Source organism: Tyto alba, unplaced genomic scaffold, assembly GCF_018691265.1.
Source record: "Tyto alba isolate M040663 unplaced genomic scaffold, T.alba_DEE_v4.0 Super-Scaffold_32, whole genome shotgun sequence".
In the NCBI taxonomy this organism is placed as follows: Eukaryota; Metazoa; Chordata; class Aves; order Strigiformes; family Tytonidae; genus Tyto; species Tyto alba.
Window position 1 is genome coordinate 5,037,226 of NW_024881307.1, and position 21,368 is coordinate 5,058,593.

At 47.3% G+C, this 21,368-nt stretch overlaps 2 protein-coding genes and 3 non-coding genes across 5 annotated transcripts in view; all 5 read left to right on the forward strand.

Moving 5' to 3' along the window:
* Positions 1–4,723, forward strand: part of LOC104366463 (CXADR like membrane protein) — a 44,513-nt gene extending 39,790 nt beyond the window's left edge. The window contains exon 7 of the mRNA XM_009973399.3: positions 1,086–4,723. Coding sequence (XP_009971701.2) covers positions 1,086–1,380 — 295 coding nt within the window. The 3' untranslated portion in view covers positions 1,381–4,723. The remainder of the gene's footprint in view (positions 1–1,085) is intronic.
* A 3,705-nt stretch (positions 4,724–8,428) lies between these two features.
* Positions 8,429–13,731, forward strand: HSPA8 (heat shock protein family A (Hsp70) member 8). Its single transcript, XM_032993010.2, has 9 exons — positions 8,429–8,555; positions 9,364–9,573; positions 10,074–10,279; positions 10,375–10,527; positions 10,629–11,184; positions 11,496–11,698; positions 12,018–12,216; positions 12,535–12,767; positions 13,270–13,731. Exons 2-9 carry the CDS (start codon positions 9,369–9,371, stop codon positions 13,453–13,455), a joined length of 1,941 nt encoding a protein of 646 aa, XP_032848901.1. The 5' UTR covers positions 8,429–8,555; positions 9,364–9,368; the 3' UTR covers positions 13,456–13,731.
* On the forward strand, positions 11,332–11,422 carry LOC116961579. Its single transcript, XR_004407056.1, has one exon. It is a non-coding gene; the product is annotated as a small nucleolar RNA SNORD14 (small nucleolar RNA).
* On the forward strand, positions 11,835–11,931 carry LOC116961578. Its single transcript, XR_004407055.1, has one exon. It is a non-coding gene; the product is annotated as a small nucleolar RNA SNORD14 (small nucleolar RNA).
* Positions 12,846–12,942, forward strand: LOC116961577. The gene has a single exon (XR_004407054.1). It is a non-coding gene; the product is annotated as a small nucleolar RNA SNORD14 (small nucleolar RNA).
* Positions 13,732–21,368: the final 7,637 nt, after the last annotated feature.

The following is a 21,368-nucleotide window of genomic DNA, read 5'->3' on the forward strand; positions in this document are numbered from 1 at the left end:
AACCTACTTGTCTATTGTGGTTCTGAGAGGTTTGTTTGTTGTGGTTTTGGGTTTTTTTATTTTCAATTGCAATATCTGCTGGGAATGGTACCAAGCAGGCAGGTTCTCACAGTCTTTCTTGAGTCTTTTGAACAACTGTGCTTCTGGATTTAGCTCAGGGTGAAAAATCCCCTGAGCTGCTGTGTGGGGAGCTGAGAAGCCTCGCCCTGAGCGGGTGTACCAGGAATGCTGACGCAGGTTGTTTGTGCTCATCTGTTCCATGCGTGTGAGGTCTGCCACTTAACTCCCCTAAGCAGAGATTGGTCTCCAGCCAATCGAGCCTAAACTTCTCAGGAAGGAAAGCACTGGAAAAAGGTATTTCCAGAGGTACGTTCTAGCTGCCTCTGCCCTTGGAGAAAGTCCTTGCCTTGGTCAATCCTTATGTGTATTTGTAAAAGACTGCCTGCCCTCGTGTGACATCGTATGACATTCAGCAGCTGATTACTCTGCCTGATGGTCAAATTGCCAGCAAGAAGGTAGTCTCTGCTGATTTTCTTCCCTTCCCTTTTTCTTGTTCTATCTGCTTTCAAATCTTACACACCTTTTGATTTTAGTTTAAGCTTCAGCCTCTTGCATCACCTTTTCATGCATAACTGTTACCTCTTCTCTCTCTGGGCCCAGTTCTTGCACTTCTTTCAGTAGCTACATTTTTTTTTCTTAACTAGAAGAACTGGTCTCAGCTAGTGCTGTCTAGGTCATTTGTCATTATGAGTAAGGATTACAGAGCAGACAGTTCTATCTGAACTGTTTGCACTGACACTTGGCATTTGTTCCACAGACCTCAAAGCGGTGCACAGAAAGCCAGTCGTGTATTCTAAATCCATTTGACCAATAGCTCCACAGAGCAATAGGGGGTTCAGTCTGCAGAGTTACATGGCCCAGAATTCAGAAAACCCTGTACCTTGCTCAAACTGCTGGACAAATATGCCCTGGCGATTTGCAGCTTCAGTAAGCAACTGCTTATTGCAGCAGCAGTTCAGTCTGGTAAAATGTTTATGTGCTTCTGTTCTCATGGTATTTGAGCCCTGTCATCTGTTTGATTGCAGAGAAGATGCAGAGGCACCCAAGGCCCATCTTGTCAAGCCCAGTTCCTCTTCCTCTGGTTCCAGGAGCTCACGCTCAGGTTCCTCCTCAACCAGGTCGACAGCCAACAGTGCCTCTCGCAGCCAACGGACTTTGTCAACGGAAGCTACTCCCCATCTCACTCCTCCCCAGTACAACCAGAGGGAGACGGTGGGAAAAGAAATTGAGCCCAAGAAAGTCGACTACACTAACCTGATGAAAATGGGAGCGACGCTGGTCATGGTGCCTGCCCAAAGCCGAGCGTTCCAGACCGTGTGATGTCTCACTCGCCCTCTGGAGACCACTGCTGTCCATAAACACTTCACGTACCACCAGCTGCATAGGAATTGTTAGATTAGCTAGTTATCTTCCTGGTCAGCTTGATTTCAATCACTTGTGATTATTCACACCACAAGAAGCCCCCCCACACACACTCAATTCTTTCTTGCATCTTCCAGCACTTGAGGTTCTGAGAGAGAATTTGTTTTTTTTGAAGGAAATGGGAGCCTTCTTTATAAATTATTTTTTTTGGAAATGGAATACTGAGCATTTTAAAACTACAACAGCTAAGTGCTGTACAAATTAAATGAAGCCAAACCTCAGGATTTTTTAAAAGCGATCAAGAGAGACACAGAGTTGCAAAATATTCCAGAGAGGTTTTGTGGGGAGGGAAAAGTCTCATGTACTGGTTTTGGAGAACTTTCTCAAAGATGCATTCCCTTCTCTGAAGATTTTAAGGCAGACTCTTTGCTGAGGGTAGTCTGGTGTTCAACCTCAAAGGGAAGCACTTCACGTTTTCTGCATTCAGTCTTCTAGTGAAATGCTTTTGGAGGCTGTAACTAAAGTGGAACCAGAAGAATCACTCAAAAAAGTCAAGAGATGCAGTATTAAGGCATGTGTCTGAACTAACCTGTGTACTAAAGAGAAAGGACCCTTTATGTTAAGGAAATATAGGTGCTTTAATTACCCAAATAAACTTAATGACGCAGCCAGAGAGATATGGCCAGGAGCCTGACTCTGCTGCTATGGTCAGCACTGCAAAGCTGCAGTAACTCCACTTGAGTGGTGTCTGTGGCAAAGGAGCCTTAGTGTGATGAGAATTGGGCAGTGAATCCAGAATGAAGGCGGTACATCAAAAAGTGAGGGCCACTAATCTACCAAAAAGCCTGGACGAAGCATTTGGAAGATACCTTTGCTGTTGCCAGGTTGTGAATTCACCAGTTTTGGGGTGATCCATGCTGTGGAAGCTTTATGGAGAGCTCTTCCCAGGACTGAACAAACAGCATTCTTGAGCTGACCTTCAGGCATCCAGGTAAGACTAGAGTGACAGAGCACGTAGTGAGAAAAATACACCTGGGGCAGGTAAACAAACACAACGCTGCTTCCATTAGAAAATATTTGTGTGCACTGTCCCGTTTGTACAACAAACGCTGGGCCACGTGCTATTGTTGAGGCTTAAATGGTAGCATGACTCTTAAAAAAATTGCAAGAAGCATAAAAATATTTACTGTGATTAAATTAGCCAGAATAAACACTTCCAAGGAATATGAAGTTTTACATTTCAAGTTGAAGGCTAATAGGAAACGACGGGAGATAGGGATGGGCTTCCTCCAGAGGCAGATCTGTTGTTTATATTTTCCTCTGAAGGAGTTGGCTCTGACCACTGCTATACACAAGACACTGAGCTTGTAGGTTCTAGATTCCTGTATTTTTGGACTGATGATTTTCTGTTAAAAAAAAATGAAGGAGGGTTTTCCATTTAAGGGAGGGATGATTTTCTGCAATTTGTGGAACGATTCTCCAGGAGATGGATCATCAGCACAGATGAACCACAAATCTATAATTCTTTCACACCAGGGACAGATGTCATGAATTTCTTTTTCTGACTGAGACACAGAATTCTAGCTTCTTTGCTTGAGACCTTAGACAATCTGATCATAGCCAAGCCCTGCTTGGGCTACTTCCTTATGGGAAATATTCTTCCAACTTGCCCTATACTATCGAAGAACTTCTCTTCCTAGGAGCAGTCACCCATTTTCATCACATGTACCAAAATTTCACTTGCTCTCTCTACCCCGGAGTCAACCCAGCCACCCTTGGCAGGACAAAAGTACTGATCTGTTGTGCAGGGAAGGCAGCCTCGAGTCACTGATTTAAACAAAGGAGGTATCTGGTATTAGGTGTTTGATAAGCTTCGACTTCCGTCACAGCTCCTGGTGTTGGATACTGCGTCATTCTACCTAGACAGTTTCCTCGGATACTCCAGTGGCACGTTCCCAGATCAGCTCTGTTTTGGTAGTGGCTGTCACTGCTTGGGAGCAGCAGCTCTAAGTGTCTGTAATTCCTCTGCAGTTGCTCTTTTCCTGGACCCTGAAGGCTCAGGCACTCCAGAGCTGGGAAAGTCCCGAAGAGCATCAGCAGGACTGCTGAAGTAGTTTGTGGCTGCTATGGTTGCTTACTGTGCTTAATGTTACCTGTGTTGCATCTGAGGATACTTATTCTATGCATACAAAACCAGGAGTGCTTGTCTCGGTAAAGAGCACATGCCTGAGCAGCCAGAAGCTTATTACTGCAAAATGAGGGTGACAAACAGTTGAGCTGGCTACAATCCAAGTACTAAATACTGCAGGTTAGCGTTGAGTCACAGGCCAGCCTTGCAATTAGTGAAGAGGAGGATGTTCTGTCTACAGCCCAAAGGCCACTTGCTGCCGGCTAGGAGAATTGCCCAGCCTGCTCCTGGCAGTGCCTTCCAGAGGCCCTTGGGAATAGGCTACAGGACAGATCAGCTGTGGCAAACCTCTCCTGGAGCAGAAAAGTCACTCCTTGTCATATGAGCTATCTGATTGCATGGGATGAAACGTTTATGGACCTTGGGGTAAGGAAGTTGTTAGTCGTAAGCGGTTGCTGAAGCCTGGATCATCCCTGGGTGTTCCTAGCCCTGTCGGGAAGCAGGCGGTAAGTGTGCAGGCTGCCCTGGGTACAAACCGTGTCCAAAAAAGCACCGTGACCATCTCCTGCCATAGAACAAAGGTGCAAAGATGTGTGGCCCTGGTTAGAGAGCATGGGCACCACGGCGGCTTAATATCACTAAGTCTGAAACGTGGTGCTTTTCAGATCACACATCCGTGATCTCACAGGTGAACACAAAGTCAGTGCTGCGCTTCAGTTGTTAGCATGAAGCCCAAAGGGAGAAAGTTCATTACTCAAAGGTAATACGAGAAAGAGATCGTTTCAAAGGTATTCTGTTTTAAAAGGGACATTTTTCTGAGCTCCAGATCATACTATCAGGAGTTGCACAAGGGAAGCAAATGAACCATAAGCCAAACTCTATTTTGTAAAATAGTGTACTTAAAGCATTTATTGTCATATACCAGTTATTACTAGTGTGATTAAATGCATACAACGTTATGTAACTTTCTTTTGTTTCTCAGCAGCTAAACTGAGCTTACATCTCTTCTACCTGTTATAATCGGTGTACTTGTACTGTGTCTGAACAACTGAGAGGAAATATTTATTATTGATTCCCTTGAATCAATGATTTCGTAATTTTTTTTTTTTTGGTTGTGTTTTTTTATAAATAAATGTGCTGCAGCTGAAGTGCTACAGCTCAGCTAAACTTGTACTAATGCTCCATCTTCTGTGGTATGATGTGTTACATGCTGTCAAGGAATCTAAGGAAAAAAAGTACGGAGTCAAAAATACCATTTTTAAGCTAACAGGGACTATGTGCATAGGTACATAGGAAGTGTGGGGAAGCTGGTCTTTTTGCTGGGTATTTTTCCAGTCTAAATTATGTGACATGGTATGAAATATGTGAAACCTTGGGGTGTTTTTAAGTAAATGGTGTTTTGACTTCCATGCTGCTATTTCACCCGAGATGTTTTGGCTGAGGATGTAAGATGCTTCAAGCTAGTATGGTAAATAGTGTCAGCGCAGACACAGCACAGATACAAACGTGCAGTGACACTGTCCTCCCACTCCTGCATCTGCGACCTTGCTTCTGAAGCACCCGCTGCATTTCGGTTCACCTCCCGAACTGGACGTGAGATGACAATGAAACCTTGAGCCACTAAGATCTGTGTTCAGACAGGTTAGATCCTCTCTGCAGTTAAACATTTTGAACTAGCTAGCAGGAATCTCCAGTCAGGGAGAGGTAGGTGAAATTTAGGGTAACTAAACGAGACTGTGGTTGATTTCTCTTGCAGTGCCTCAGCCTTCTTCCCCCAAGGGTGTTTTGCACAGAGGTCTCCCAACATCAGCAATATTCTCTACTGAAATCTGGGAGTAAAAATTGCAACATAATTACACAGTATTTAAAACAAACCAGAGTGACAACACAGTGGTCTCATAGGTGTGTCTGCCTGTCCCTGATTCATGAGAAAATGCTGTTGCTGGCTTCTTCCTGAGTTGATGACATCCAAAATCCTGATTAGGCGATACGCATTTTGAGAGGGGTTGTGCAATTGCATACTTTTTTACAGTATCAAGAGTCTTGGGTTATTTTTAACCTGGATCAGTTTGTACTGACACACTGAAGGGGAAGAACATGGTGGGAAAGGGAAGGGACCGCCTTGGAAATACATGATTTTCAAACTTCAGCCGGGGCATGCATATGCAAGTGTTGCATAAATAACAAATGCTGCTGTTGTGAATAGGAAGCGTGTCTGATAATCTCCACTCTCTTCCCAGTTCTGTTTTAAACGCTTAAAGGGGCAGCAGTGCTTGATCTCTAATGTACTAAATTGGCTTAAAAAAATAATGTTGGAATACATCATTTGAAAAAAACCTCCACACAGAATACTCATCAGTGTCCGGTCTACCGAGCCTTAATTTTTCTGATAATACAGTAAATGGGCTACTTTAGTCCAATATGTTAACAGCCTTTAATTTCTAGTGTAATGAGTCATTTGCCAAACTGCCCTCCTCCCTGCACTGACTCACTGTTGTTTCAGGCTGCCTTCACTTGCTATCAGTCTGCTGTGCAATATACAGTTGCACATCTAAATGTCACTAATTTCAAGGTGCAGGTAGTGAAATTCTGCCCATGATTTCAAAACAAAACAAACCAACCAAACAAACACACAAAACCAAAGCAAAGGCAATCCCCTGCTAACAGCTGGGCTCCTGTGAGACTTGGTGTGCAATGCATTCGTGCAAGTTAGTGCTGCGTGCCCGAGAGGCATCCCCCTGGGAGCTGAGTGCTCCAGCAGCCTGTACTCTGGACAGGGTGGTGTGCTTTGCATGCCTTACCTGGTCAGATATGGGGAGATGATTCATATTGACCGTTCTTATCTTTAAAAAGGCACAGGAGAACGACAGCTAGCATGCTATGATATAGATCCCCTTTCCTTTTCCTGCTGCTGCTCCCGTCTCTAACCTTGTACACCCAAGTTCCAACTATACTTTCTGGCATCACCCAAAGCTGCCAGTTCAGGTTCCAGCCCTGTCTGTGGCAGAGCACGAATGAGAGGCACAAACTGTTGCTTCACACAAGTGACTTCCCGTGGGTCAGCACACCCACCACATCTGCCCCAGCAGCCTGGTGGCATGTGGCAGTGAGAATCTGCACGTTGGTCTGATAATGGGTTACCAGCTGTCAGCTGGTCCAGGGTACCATCACGTTCCCTAGTAGATGTCATTCAAAATTGCCATGAAAGAAAAGAGACGTTGACACCGATCTGTCTCAGGATGCAGGCTTGCACACAGCGAAGTAGCACAGAGGACAGTCATTTGTTTGGGATAAGACAGAAAGGAGAGATTTGTTAGTGCCCCCACCCCTCAAGTACTGGACTTTTAAGCAGTTTCCAGGAGTGATTTTGCCTAAGGCCAACCCTCTGGGCAGGAATAAGAGAACACCCAAAATGCTTTTTCGTGGAGTTTTTACCCCCAACTGTAGAAGTTCCTTTGCCCCTTTTCCCACTGCATAGGGTCACAGAGGCTGGCCAGGCTAGGGTTTTTTGGATAGCCCTCCTCCTAGTAACTCCCTCTGCTCAGCGTTTTATGCCATGTAAACATTTGATGCAATTCACAGCGCTCCTGCTAGAGCCTGACCTGACGTGATCCATGACCTTTGATCAGCTTTCAGCTTTTTTTTCGTGCTTGCGGTCATCCATCTGCGCGCTCAATCCCCAAGGACACTGAACAGCACCGGTTTCCACTGTTCAGAGCCTGTGTTTCCTTTCCACTGAAGTCATGCTGGCAGCATACTGTGAGCAGCCCTGACAGAGGAAGGGCCGTTACCTTGTCCCTGAGCTGATGATGGGGGTGAGAAAAGCTGGAGGTTGGATTCTGCTCTGTATAGAAACTGGTGGTGCCCTAGAACACGGCAGGCAGCATGGTTTCCTCAGAACCAGGGTGGGTGGGTGGATGGGAAAGAAATTGGAGAGTATTGCCTTCTGCCTTACAAAACAGAACATGGAGGATTAAAGCAGCGACACGCTGCCAGTATATTCTTGTACTGAGGGAGATTTACTGAAGCAAACGCTGTTGGGAGGCCCCTGGGAGCGAGTCGTCAAGATCAAAAGGAGGAATGCCATTATTCCTCTCAGGGCAGGGGGGCACCTCCCAGCGCAGCCCCCTGCCCCTCCACCTTTCGTGTCGGAAACCAAACGCTCATTTTTTTTTGCCTGGATTTGCAGCGCCTCCTGTTAATTCTGCTATTAACCGTGTTTAACCGGTCACCGTTGCGCGGAACCGTGCCCGGGCCCTGAGGGGCCGCGGCCGCAGGGAGCAGCGCTGCCGGGAACAGGGAGGCGGCCCGAGGGCAGAGGGAGGGCCGGGGCCCGCACACGGCCGGGCCGCCAGCCCAGCTCCGCATGGCGCCGCCATCTTGTGCTCCCCCCCACCTTCCCCCTTCCTCCTTCCTGCACGCTACCGCCCTCTATGCAAATAAACCCGCTAGCCCCGCTACCTAATTGGCCACTCCCACCCCCGGGCTCCTTCTGGCGCCGTCCCCCTCCCGCGGGCAATATGCAAACGACCTCCTGGCGCCGCGTTGCGATTGGCTGCTACTGGCCCGCTGGCGCGCTTTCTCTGCCCCTGCCCCCTCCTTCAGCCTACGCCCGTCGGTGTCGTCACCCGCGAGCGGCCGCTGGAGGGCTCTGATTGGCTCCCGCGCACGGAGAGCTCCACCCCCGTCCGTTGCGGAGCGGCGGGCTGTTGGGGGGGGGCGAGGGGAAAGCGCATGAAGGTTCGAGAATACCGGCCGGCCGGCGGGTACGCCCCCTTCCTGTGTGCGTCACGACGGGTGCGGGTTCCGGCAGGCGGCGATTGGCTGGAAGGGTGGTGGGACCCGCAAACGGATTGGCCGGAGCGGGGAAAGAAGGCGGGCGCTTCTGGAAGGTTCTGAGGGGGTATATAAAGGCGGCGGGGCGGGCTCGCCGCGGTCTCATTGAGCAGCAGCCGTTGTGGAGTGTCGTTCGTTGTTCGCGTCCGGACCTGTCCGCACCGCTCAGGTAACGGGCCCTGCTGCTGCGGGGGGAGGGAGTGGGTGGCGCGGCGCTGCCCTGGCGCTATGGGGGATTGGGTTGGAGGCCTTTTCCACTGCGGAGGCGGCGGGTTTTCCCTTTTTCAGTGCGGGGGGGGTTTTCAGAGCCTTGTGCGTTGCTGCCAGTTTCTGTGGGGTTTTTTTGTGGGGGTGTTTTTTTAGGTTTGTGTTTTTTTTTATTTTTTTTTTTTTTGTCTCGAAGTCAGACCTAACGGCGGTTTTTTTGGCTGGCCTCTTTCTCCCGTGATAAAACGGCGGGGGTGGGGGGGAGGAGGCGGGGGAAGGAGGAGAGATAAAGGAGATCAGCCGCCCATGTTCCTTGCGGCGGGGGGGGTGCGTGGGGGAGGCGGCCGCGGGGCGGCTGTGGACGCTGGGGCTTGTAGTCCAAGGGGATGCGAGTGGGAGGAAGGAGGGCGGAGCGGGATTGTGGGAGCGCTCTGTTGGCGGATAGAGGGGCCCTGAGGGGGTTTTGGGGGCGGGGGGGGTCGTGATCGTGTTGGGGCTGTGCCAAGTTCGGCCCCCGCGGCGCGGCGCCTACATTTCCCGGCGCCCAAGATGTCGGCAGCCGGCCACGTGACGCGGATGGCGCGGTGCGCCATGGGAGTTGTAGTCCTGGCCTTGCGCTGCACCACGTGGTTGGGGCCTCAGGCCGCGGTGTGGAGCTGAGGCGCAGTTACGGTGTGCCGGTAAAACATAGCATGGTGGAACGGTGAAATGCTTCAGCTCCATTTTACAGTTCAATATTTTTTTTTCTTTTTCTCTTTTATTTTTTCCAGACAAGATGTCGAAGGGACCAGCTGTTGGAATCGATCTTGGCACCACCTATTCCTGTGTTGGTGTATTCCAACATGGGAAGGTGGAAATCATTGCCAATGACCAGGGCAACCGGACCACGCCAAGTTACGTTGCCTTCACAGATACAGAGAGGTTGATCGGTGATGCTGCAAAGAACCAAGTTGCAATGAATCCAACCAATACAGTTTTTGGTAAGGCTGTGAGGTTTGAAAACCTGATGAAAATGATAGATGGTTCCTGGATCATAAGAGTGATGAGAGGGTTGAAGCTTCCCCTTGGAGATTAAAGCTCGTAATTAGGTTTTAGTAGAAATCATATAATTGCATTACTAATAATTGAGGCTTTATTACATCCTGGAAAAGTATGTGCCTTAGAGTTAAAAATTTGCCATGCCGAAGGTTTTCCTTGGCAGTTAGTGTTAAGTGTCCTTGACTCAGTGTCTCAGTTCTAGACTGTCCTCTGGTTGATGGTATAGCAGCCGTAGCCTTGCGGTGGTGGCTGTGAGGTGATTCAAGTTTGTATGTTTCCAAGAGGTGAAATTTGGCAGTGCCTGCGGCTGGGTTTTTGACAAAGCAGTAATAATTGCAGGCCAAGTAGTGTTCTAGCCTTCTGTGCATTTTTTTTTTTTGAAGAATTTCATGTTCTTTGTTGTGAATGGACATATTTAATACAGCCAGTTAATCTTTTCCAGATGCAAAACGGTTGATTGGACGTAGATTTGATGATTCTGTTGTCCAGTCTGATATGAAGCACTGGCCATTCACTGTGGTGAATGATGCTGGCAGACCAAAAGTCCAGGTGGAGTACAAAGGCGAGACAAAGAGTTTTTACCCAGAAGAAATTTCTTCCATGGTTTTAACCAAAATGAAGGAAATTGCAGAAGCCTATCTCGGGAAGGTGAGGTGTAGGCCTTCAGTGAAATGTAATGGATAATTTGGTAAGTGTGAGTAAATACTATAAATAATTGATTTCTTTGCTTGCTTTTTTTGTAGACTGTTACTAATGCTGTAGTGACTGTACCAGCCTATTTCAATGACTCCCAGCGTCAGGCCACAAAAGATGCTGGAACCATTGCAGGGCTCAATGTCCTCCGAATTATCAATGAGCCGACAGCAGCTGCAATAGCCTATGGTCTGGACAAAAAGGTATGCCATGGAGTGATCACTGTCTTTCATGTCCCAACTAGTAAACCTGCTAAAATAGCAGCAGAAATGGAATTGCATTGTAAAAATCAATCTCTTTGCAGGTTGGTGCTGAAAGGAATGTTCTTATCTTTGACCTTGGAGGTGGCACTTTTGATGTGTCAATTCTCACTATTGAAGATGGCATCTTTGAGGTGAAATCCACTGCAGGTGACACTCACTTGGGTGGAGAAGACTTTGACAACCGCATGGTCAACCACTTCATTGCCGAGTTCAAACGCAAGCACAAGAAAGACATCAGTGAGAACAAGAGAGCAGTTCGTCGCCTCCGCACGGCATGCGAGCGTGCAAAGCGTACTCTGTCATCGAGCACGCAGGCCAGTATTGAAATTGATTCTCTCTATGAGGGTATTGACTTCTACACATCCATTACCAGAGCTCGCTTTGAAGAGCTGAATGCTGACCTGTTCCGTGGCACCCTGGATCCTGTGGAAAAGGCCCTGCGGGATGCCAAACTCGACAAATCGCAGATCCATGACATTGTGCTGGTTGGGGGGTCTACTCGTATCCCAAAGATTCAGAAGCTGCTGCAGGATTTCTTCAATGGCAAAGAGCTGAACAAGAGCATCAATCCTGACGAAGCTGTGGCTTACGGTGCAGGTAATGACTGGAATGCACACTTCATGTGGGAACCTGGCAAACTCAGTACTACCTGAACTTGAAGTCTTGGAGCAGTACTGTTGTAGGCCTTAGGTCTTCAGTGTGGATCAGTAAAGCTTTTCAGAGCAGTAAGAAGCTTACTTTGACTTGCAATGATGAATCAGGTTCCAAAGCCATTCGTAGTTTCCACCAGAAGTCTACTGATGATGGCCAAAAGCTTCCTTGGATGTCTGAGTGAGCCATGGGCTTAACTGTAGTGTGCAGTGTGTCTGTTGCAGGGCTCCTAACAGTTTTCTTTTTCCTTCCCTCAGCTGTTCAGGCTGCAATTCTGTCTGGAGACAAGTCTGAGAATGTACAGGATCTGCTCCTGTTGGATGTGACTCCTCTGTCTCTTGGTATTGAGACTGCTGGAGGTGTCATGACGGTCCTGATCAAACGCAATACCACCATCCCCACCAAGCAGACTCAGACATTCACCACTTACTCTGACAACCAGCCCGGTGTGCTGATCCAGGTAAGCAGGCAACACTGGGGTGAACTGACGGTGCGCTTGTGTAATACGAGTCTGTCAACACTCGCAGTGATAATAGTTGTAAATCTTGGGCCAGAGGTGTTCTTGCAGTTAGCAAGGGTTGCTAGTAAATACCTGGTTGCTGTGATGAAAGTGATTCCAAAGCCATTCGTAGTTTCCACCAGAAGTCGAAAGACTTGTGTTGGTCCAAGTACCTTCCTTGGATGTCTGAGCGACCGTGTCACTTGAGGATAATACCCTGTTACGATACAGTGATGTGTGGTCAATCTTAAGACTTACTTCACTGCTTCTTGTTTACTAGGTATATGAAGGAGAACGTGCTATGACTAAGGACAACAACTTGCTGGGCAAGTTTGAGCTGACTGGTATTCCCCCTGCTCCCAGAGGTGTACCTCAGATTGAAGTAACCTTTGATATTGATGCCAATGGCATCCTGAATGTGTCTGCTGTGGATAAGAGCACTGGCAAGGAGAACAAGATCACAATAACCAATGACAAAGGTAAGTATCACGTGTGTCAGAGGGTGGGGAGACTGCTTGAGTCTGGCTTGTCAAGCTCTGCCTTATAGTTATCTTGATGAAAATAATTGGTGGGTAATAAGGTGCATGCACCTCAATCTACAATAGTGATCGTTGGCTTTACTGCAGTAATTCACAAGTTTCTGAGAAGGCCTGTGAAACGGTTTGAGATGGAGGACACATGGTAGCTTGTGGGCCTCCTAACTGCCTGCCTGCTGAGACTGTGGTGTGTGAGAGACTTTGGGTGTCTACTAATAATGATTGACTAGAAAACTGATTGACAACCGCTATGTTCTGCAGGCCGGCTGAGCAAGGAAGACATTGAGCGGATGGTTCAGGAAGCAGAGAAATACAAAGCAGAAGATGAGAAGCAACGTGATAAAGTGTCTTCTAAGAACTCCCTGGAGTCTTACGCCTTCAACATGAAAGCTACTGTTGAAGATGAGAAGCTCCAGGGCAAGATCTCTGATGAGGACAAGCAGAAAATCCTGGACAAATGCAATGAAATCATCAACTGGCTGGACAAGAATCAGGTATGCTTGTGTTGGGTCAGTGCTTGCTTCTAGTGTCTTGCTGAGCTATAAAGGAAATCGGGAGGATCAAAGTACTGGTTGCTGTGATGAAAGTGATTCCAAAGCCATTCGTAGTTTCCACCAGAAGTCGAAAGACTTGTGTTGGTCCAAGTACCTTCCTTGGATGTCTGAGCGACCACAGCTTGCTGGCATATAGCTCTCAGTTCCTCCTGACTGAAGCTGGCTAGCTTGGAAAGATGGTTTTCTAACATTAAGTGAGGTCCTATTGCTCCAGCAGCAATGCTCTAGGAGTAATTGAAGGGAGTACTAAATCAGTGGGTGGGGTTTGTTGGAACTAGACTGAACATAAATACTCCTGCATCTAGCCTAGTTAAAGTCTGACTTGGTCGGGCTGAAGGCAAGGTAGTAATAAACCCAGGCTTTTAAAATAAGTGCTGGTTGACTTTTGGCCTGTATCTACTTGGTGAGAGCAGTGGGTACTGAGTTTTTGTACTTTTTTTAGACTGCTGAGAAGGAAGAGTTTGAGCACCAGCAGAAGGAGCTGGAGAAGGTGTGCAACCCCATCATCACCAAGCTGTACCAGAGTGCAGGAGGAATGCCTGGTGGGATGCCTGGTGGATTCCCTGGTGGTGGAGCTCCTCCATCTGGTGGAGCTTCTTCTGGACCAACCATCGAGGAGGTAGACTAAAGACACTGGGAAATGCATTCCACTAGCAGTTAGTATTGGAGGGACCCCCAGGTGGGGGTTAGATTGAAGGACCCAAACCTGTAGGCACATCTGGGTATATTTTGCCAGATAAAACTCCATAACTGAGCTGCTGTAAAAATAAAAACCATTTTCTGGGCATTTTAAATACTTGAACATGTGCACAGGAGGGGAGATGAATACCATTGCACTTTACAGTACTGTAAACAAGTGGAAATGCAATTCATGTCCTAAGGAATAAAAACTATTTAATGGGCATCACCCTGTTTCTGTCTTTACTTATTTGTACATCCTCACCAATGTAAGAAACAAAATAAACTTAACGGTAAATACAGGTGATCATACACACAAATGGAGTATGATCCTAACCATAAGGATTAAGCTGCAAGAGGTTTTTAGTTAAACTGCTCCATAATTAATGCAAGTGAAGTGCTAGGTTAAACCTCGTGTTTTGGAGGCCAAGGCTCTGGGTGCTACAATGAGTGTTGCTGTTTGAGGCAGTTGAGGCTGAGCTTCAGTCCCAGATTGTAGAGCTGATCTCTAACAGGAGTTCAAAGCTTGAAATCTGAAAATTCTGGCATATAACTGCAGCAGCTTCTTCCATCTGGATTTTCAGCCCTTTCAGGTGAAGCTGCCCCATTGTAAGGGCCAGTCCGAAGCTGCTGGCCACAATGTGGCAGAGCTGTAGTGAAAGGGGGTGAAGTGGTTTGGAACCAGCTGTTTTTTGGGCAATAATGATCCCTCAACCAAAAGAACACCTTTCCCTTGCCTGGATATGTTTTAAAAAAGTAGCAGGCTCGTGCTAAGGAAGTGTTAAGCGGAGTGATGCAAAGTTGTAGCATCTTCAGAGAAGGAACTTCAGTGCAGCTAGTTCCCATGGACCCCTAGCAGGAAAAAGTATCTGTAAAATGTGGTATAAAAATACACAGTGGGTAGGTAATTGTTTGGTTCCTGAAGCATTTACCAGTTCAGTGGTCCCCTTGCAGGAGGTCAGGTGTGTTCAGTGGTGGCTCTTGAGGGAGAGAAATCAGGGCTGGCTGGGGAGGTGGCTTTGGGCAGCCTCTTCAGTCACCTTTAGCAGTGATTATGTTGCTTATATAAAATATGTATTAGTGCAGATACACAATATGTTATGTAGTACCAGCAAGCAGTACTGTTCTCTCTGAAGCTTGACACAGGAGAGTGATAATTGTCACTGAGTTGTGACTGCAGTCAATAAAAGTCTGCTGGCCTAGAGTAGTGGAGTTGAAGGGATCAGGACTGATCTTGCAACTGCCTGAGCACTATGGGGCTGAAAGTTAAAGCATCTTGGCAGGGGCAGTGTTTGGATGCCTCTTAAACTCTGATGGGGGGGGACATGAACCATCTCTACAGGACCCCTATTCCAGTACTTGAGGAGCCTCTTGGTACAGAAATGCTTCTCAATGTCTAGCTTGAACCTGCCCCAGTACTGCACAGTTACAGGGATACCCTTGCCTCTTCTATTTGAATAATTTACTGCTCAGGGGAGCCCTGGCAACCACCACTGCTGACTGATCCCCACCCAGGTGTTCCCCTGCTTCACCCCCCTTGAGCCCTGCCATTTGGCTGTTTATTCACCCAGGGAATGGCATACCTGCTCATATCCCAGCTGGACAACTTCAGAAGGGCAGTAAGAGGCACAGCACCTAAAGCTTCCCTAAAGTCCAGAAAAACTAGCTGCCCTCCCTTCAGCAGGGTGGTGTGGCTGGAGCCCAGCTGGCAGCTCAGTCCCCCGCAAGTGAGTTGGGAGAGAATTTGAAGGGTAAAAGAACATGGAGGGTTGAGATAAAGGCAGTTCAGTAGCTAAAGCAAAATCTGGTTAATCAAAAGGAGTGCAGCTGTCCCTTCCCAGGGGTGCTCAGCCCTCTCCTGGGGAGCCAGGCTCCGTCACGTGTAACCATGACTTGGGGAGACAAAGGCTATCACTTTGGGGTGTGTGTGTGTGTGTCCTGTGTCCCCATCTGTCCCTACCCCTTAGCTTTTATAGCTGAGCACATCAGACGGTCTGGGGGTATCCCTCTGGTCACCTCCCAGCTCCTTGTGCACCCCCAGCCTGCACAACAGTTACACACACACATCCCCCTGTTACCAAACGTGGCCCCCCACGGGCATTTCAGCTGGGGGCATGCGCTGGGCAGGCTGTGGTGCTGCTGGCGTTTGGCCACCAGATGACAGCACCTGACCACAGAATGGCAGAGAGGCACCTCTTTTTAATTCCTCCCCCCCCCCCCCCCGCTATTTTGAATTAAATCCCCCTAAAACGTTTATGCCATTTAATTCTGTCCATAGCAGCATCTCCGACTGACAGTGTGTACAGGCTGCTGGTCAGGCCGGGGGGGATACAAGACTGAGATGGAGAGAGAAGGGGCTGTTGTGGGGGTTTGCAGTCACACTGGTCTGGTGCACAAGGTTGTAAACAGTTTTAGTGAGGTAAATAAATTAAAACAGTGTCAAATTTGGGAGGTTTTATATTCATGACAGAAAAGGAGCCTGAAGAGTTGCGTGCAAAACGGGAATTATTTTTAGGTTAAGGCATGGCTAATGTGAAAAGTTCTAAGTTATTTTCTTTAAAAACTTTTTTCCCTTTTTTTCTTTGTTAACAAACTTGAATTCAAAATTTTTTTCTTTTCTGTTGCAAGTGTTTCTTAATTAGGTGTACATTGGGTAATAGGCTGGAATCCCCCACAGTTACACCTGGTGAGGCTAATGGCAAGGGTGAGCACCTGGGTAGCAGTTGTGTTTCTCTGCTGTGTGGTGGTGATGCTGCTGGTGCTGCTGCCTTGGGTGCAAGAATGGAGGTAAAGAAGCAAATGCAGGTAATTTCTACACACCTTTATTTTGTGCATCTTTTGCAGATGGTGTTTTCTTTCAAAGTGGTTGGGTGTTCAGCTTTGTTTCCTTTACCGATGAGTGAGATCTGTCTCATCTCACTCAGCGGTGAGCAGAGGACTTTTTCCAAGTCTTCTCTGCTTGGTATTGAAATGCTGAGGGAATAATTCTCCTGCGTGGTTTCATACTGAAGTGCAGGGGAGTCTGAAATGCTGATGTCCAGGGACAGCCTCTCCCTGCAGCTACTCCCAATTGCATTAGAGGCTAAGGAGTAGTTAGTGGATTAAAGTCCAGCTCAGTTGAGACCAGTGTTGCCTGTCTTAGAGTAAAGCATGAGAAAAGCCTCAGTAAATAGGCTTAAGGGAAGGTTTTCACTTGATATTTCACCAGAAAAGCCTGGATGTGGTTCTGCTGAGGAGGAACCCTTGATTCCCTTGCAGGTTACATAAACATACTGCATAGCCTGTTCATAAGGAATTAGCTTAAGGGTTTGTTTTTGAAGCTCAGAGGCCTGCTTGGACACTGTTAACTGCTTTCTGGGTGTCTTCACCAAGGTGATTTAAATCTTTTTTTTTCTTTTCAAAGTGTTTTGGTGTCTGTTTTCAGAGATAAGAGAGTGCAGTAGCTGTTCGGTAGAAGAGACAAGGAGTATGTTACTGGCTTGACCCTGTAAAAGGTCCTACTTTGGAGTATTAACAGGTTTCTTTGTGTGTTTGTGTGGGAGAGAGACAGAATTTGTATTTATTTTTTTGATAAAACTCAGATTTTAGAGGCACGCGGCTTACGTTTGGGCTTGAAGGAGATGCCTGCTGGAGACAGTGAGAGCTTCATTCTTGCTAGCTGGTAGGAAGCCAAAGCTGGGGGAGAGTCAGGCTGATTCTCCAAGCAGCCCTGTCAGCCCTGTTCAAGCAACTAGTTCAGCTTCTTGGAAAACCACAGCCTAAGGGTTACACAGGTAGTCCAGCAGCAGTGATAAGAAAACAGCTCTGGGTTCCTTGTACAGCTTTATTATAAAACATTTAAGTACCCTGCTATTGAGGAAGGGAAACCTGTGTGTGCTCTGGGAGTCAGAATCTGTTTATTTTTTATGCACACTACAAAATGCAAACAAGGGGAGCTTTGAAGAAGCATTCATAGTTTCTTGAAGAAGAAAGCATTATTGAAAGACAGTTTGTTGGGGTTAAACACTCACGTTCTGCAGGTAAACCCAGGTTTATAATTTTCAGTAGCCTTAAGGATAGTTAACCGAGCTGCGTTTGACTTTCCTACCTTGGAGAAGAGGGAACTCCCTAACCACCAACAAATGCAAAGGTGCTGTTAACTCTTTCAAACAACCCTTAGGAGCCCCCACAAAAAAAATGACAATAAGAAAAATTCCTCAGGAGAGGTGAGAGCTGGGTGTTCAGTAATGGGTGGCAACAGCTGGTTGCAGGGAAGGGCATGAATCAAATCTGTGATTTGACATTGCCATCATAGAGGGGCTTGCTGTAAAGGCAAACTGCAGCTAAACCAGGAGAGCAAGCATATCGCTGGCTGCTGAGCCTCTGTACTTGTCTCCTCTCTCCGGTCAAGTGCCTGTTTTTTCATTACACAGTTGACTCCGGCTGTTTCGTTCAGGCAGAAAGATTGGAGGAGGTGGTCAACGCGGAGGTCCTGGGGCCTTCAGAAGGCAAGGATTAATAGGTTTGCTGCCTTAGAGCTCTGCACCCAAGCCAGCACTGAATAAAGGCTTTTGCTGGCAGCTAGGCAGCCAGGCTGCAAAGGCAGGGGTGCCCAGCCCCTGTGGGGTGCAGGACTGGCCACGCAGGTGGGAACCCCTGAGTCCCACAGCAGCGTAGCCCACACTCCATGTGCAGAGTGTCTGTGGGTGAGCTCGTGGGCTCCCCCGATTCCTGCCCCCGCTGCCTTTTTTGGGGGTCAGCCCAGAGCCCTTCAGCAGGGCGGGCTGCTCTGCCACTGCGGGTCCCCCTTGTCCTCAGATGAGTTGATTCCTTCAGGTTTTAAGGCCTTTTTCGGTGGCGTTACAAGGACAGTACAACCTGCGGGATGCCAAGGCACACATGTTGGGGGCTGGTTTATGAACTTCGGCAGAAAATAATCAAACCTCTGCGTATATCCACCTGCATTTCAAGTATTACGTGGGATCCTTTGACATTTAAAAGCAGCAACAGATCATCTAAGCCTGGTATCTGGAAGCAAGATAGAATCACCTGATTTAAAATCTCTGCCCCATCACTGGATTTATTAATAACACTGCCTTTAGGTAGCAGACAAATGGGTACTCGGCAGTCCTCTGCTCAGCCCTCCTCCCCTTATGGTTTTTCTGCTCTTCTTCCACTATCCCACATCATCATCCCTTTTCTGTCAATTTTCCAACAATGCCTAATTCTATTATTTGGAACGATTTCCCACTGGGCGGTAGTTTATTTCTGTCATCAAATCTCTGATGAAATCTTTAGACACGAAATATTTAGCCCGATACCAACAAATCGCACATAGTGTTAACGTGTCACAAGCTGCCTGGAAACAGCATTAGGCTGTAATTTGAAAGCGAGTGAAGTGATAATGCCATGCGCACTGCTTTTGTGAGCATGCATTAATGCATCTTTTGCCAGGGCTAGTCATTGACAGCAAATCGACTCCCACTAATAGTATGCAGGAGGGTGGCAAAATTGGGGGTGATGCAGAAAATAAAGCATATTGACCAGCCAACTGCAGTGCCTCGGTAGCCTTTAATCTATTATTGCCCTTGATGGGGATGTTTTAATGCAACTTTACTGTCAATCGCATTTATAGTCGCACGCTCTGCCTGCTGGGGAGCACTGTGAAAATGGCAGAACTTGGATCATGCTGTTGCTTAGAGCTCATAGTTATTGATTGTGGCCGGGCTCAGGAGTCTGGGTTATAATTATTTCATTAAACCATTTAGTGGTTATCAAATATGAACCCTTCTACCATTCCATTTAGGAAATGCAGCGAGCTTTAAGTTTTATTGTTAATCCATGTTGATCTTATTTTTCTTAAATTGTCTGATGCTCCCAAGTGGTCGCTGTTCCCCTGCCAAGGCTCTCGTTGTATTGATCCCGGGAGAGCCGCTCCCAGCGACAGCAGCCTCTCACGTGGCACAGGGAGATGGGGTTGTATGTGACTGAGCCTGTGTTAACAGACCATCCCAAATAATAACTAGATGCCCTGGTTTCTTTTATGACCTTTTTTACCACAGGAGTCACTTCCAGGCCGCCACGCTGAAGAAGGCTCTCAGTCTCTTCCCTTACAGAAGACATTTTGTGCCTCAGTTTCCCTGTGCCCCGGTTTCCCATTTGACCAATTGCCTTTTTCCCGCCCCCCCCCCCCCCCCCACTCATTTGGGGTTTATGGATGAAAAGGACCAATTATTACAACCCAAATCCTCCCCTTATTCAGAGACAGGCTGTTCATGCCTGTAAACGAGGGAGGAAATTCCCCTTCCAAAGTGTTTTTATTTTTTTTTATGAGAATGAAAACAATTATGTTGTTTTTCTCATATAACCAGAGTATGACTGCATCCCACTTGGTCCCAAATGTTTGAGGCAGCCTTAGAAGCACGGTAGGCAAAACACAGTCTGTTGCTGTGTCTCTGACACTGAGTATTTGCCTCTCTTCCCTGGGTGTGTTATCCTCGACAAGGCAGCTCAGAGCACCTTGTACTGGTGTAACAGGATTGCACAGGGACACGGCAGAAAGAAGATGATTTGGGGGTGGGCTGCTTTTGGTTCCTGAACCTCTAAAGGTGCAAGAGCTGTTCTGGCACTGCCAGGCACTGTCACTGTGGGCTTTGGGGCTGTTTTTTCTGTTTGTTGAAGTGGTCCAAGTTCTCTGAATTCCTCTTCATTTCACTTTTCCTCCTTGTGAGTGGCAGATCAAATGAGGGTTTAATTCCTGTAACTGGAAAGCCCCATAGGAACCAGAGGAACCGTAGAAATCCTTGGGACTCTCATCAGCTGTCCTAGGACACCCTCCTGCCCTTTTTCGCACTCCAATACCTTTCAAATGTCACACAGACCTCATTAAAATGTGGAAAAACTGGATGAAACCAGGTCTAGGGGGATAGGGAGGTTTTGAGGAACTATCTCAGTGTGCATTTGTATTCTGGATCCACTGAAAGCCTGCATTCGTTGGCACCTTTTCATTAAAACCCTGGATGCTCTGGAAAAGCTCTATCTTAATTTGAACAAACTGATTCCTTTTTTCTGTGGGCAGGCGATACAGTTTCTGCAGAGTCCTTTATCAGTATTCTGTGCTGCCTTCTAGCAGCTGCTCATTTTATGTTGCCTCAACCTATGCTGACCTCATTTTCTATCACAGAGCAGTGAAGGATTTGGTAAAAATTAGTTACATTAGTAGCTCCCGATACAGCCAGTTTATTTGTGATATGACAAATATTTCAGCCATTAGGATCTTTCCATCTCTTAGCAGCTTAAATGCACTCACTTATATTCCAAATCACTGCTTAATTTAAAAGCCTATTTGCCTAGATTGTTGCAGGCATGAAAAAAAATGCAGAACACTTACCCTTTCAAATAGGCCTGTAGCACAACCGGAGTTGTGCCTGTGATTGGATCTCCCACTCCATAACTTTACACTCAGCAAAGGCACAGACTAATCACTTAGTGCACGGCAGAAGCACATCAATTCCACGGAGGACGGGCGGACGCGATGCCGAAGATGCAGAGGCTGGATTGCTGCCTTCTACCCTCCGTGCAGTGACTCACCACCTGTGCCTCAGTTTCCCACAGCCTGGCAGGACAGGTGGGAAGGGATTTGCTGGCTTTCCGGAGCCGCTCAGTCGCCCACCAGTTTGGGAATTCTGTGTGTGCAAGTGGAAGCAAGTCACTGCAGGGCTGGGGAAGGGCAGGAGGGCTGCGAAGCCACCCCTGGCAGTCGGTCAAACAGGCAGCAGATGTGTGCTGCTTTGATACTTGGGGGAGTTTTCATGTTTCCTGTGACTCGAACACTTCTGTAAAGTAAATAAACACACGGTAGTGCTTGATGTCGTCAACCCTGCT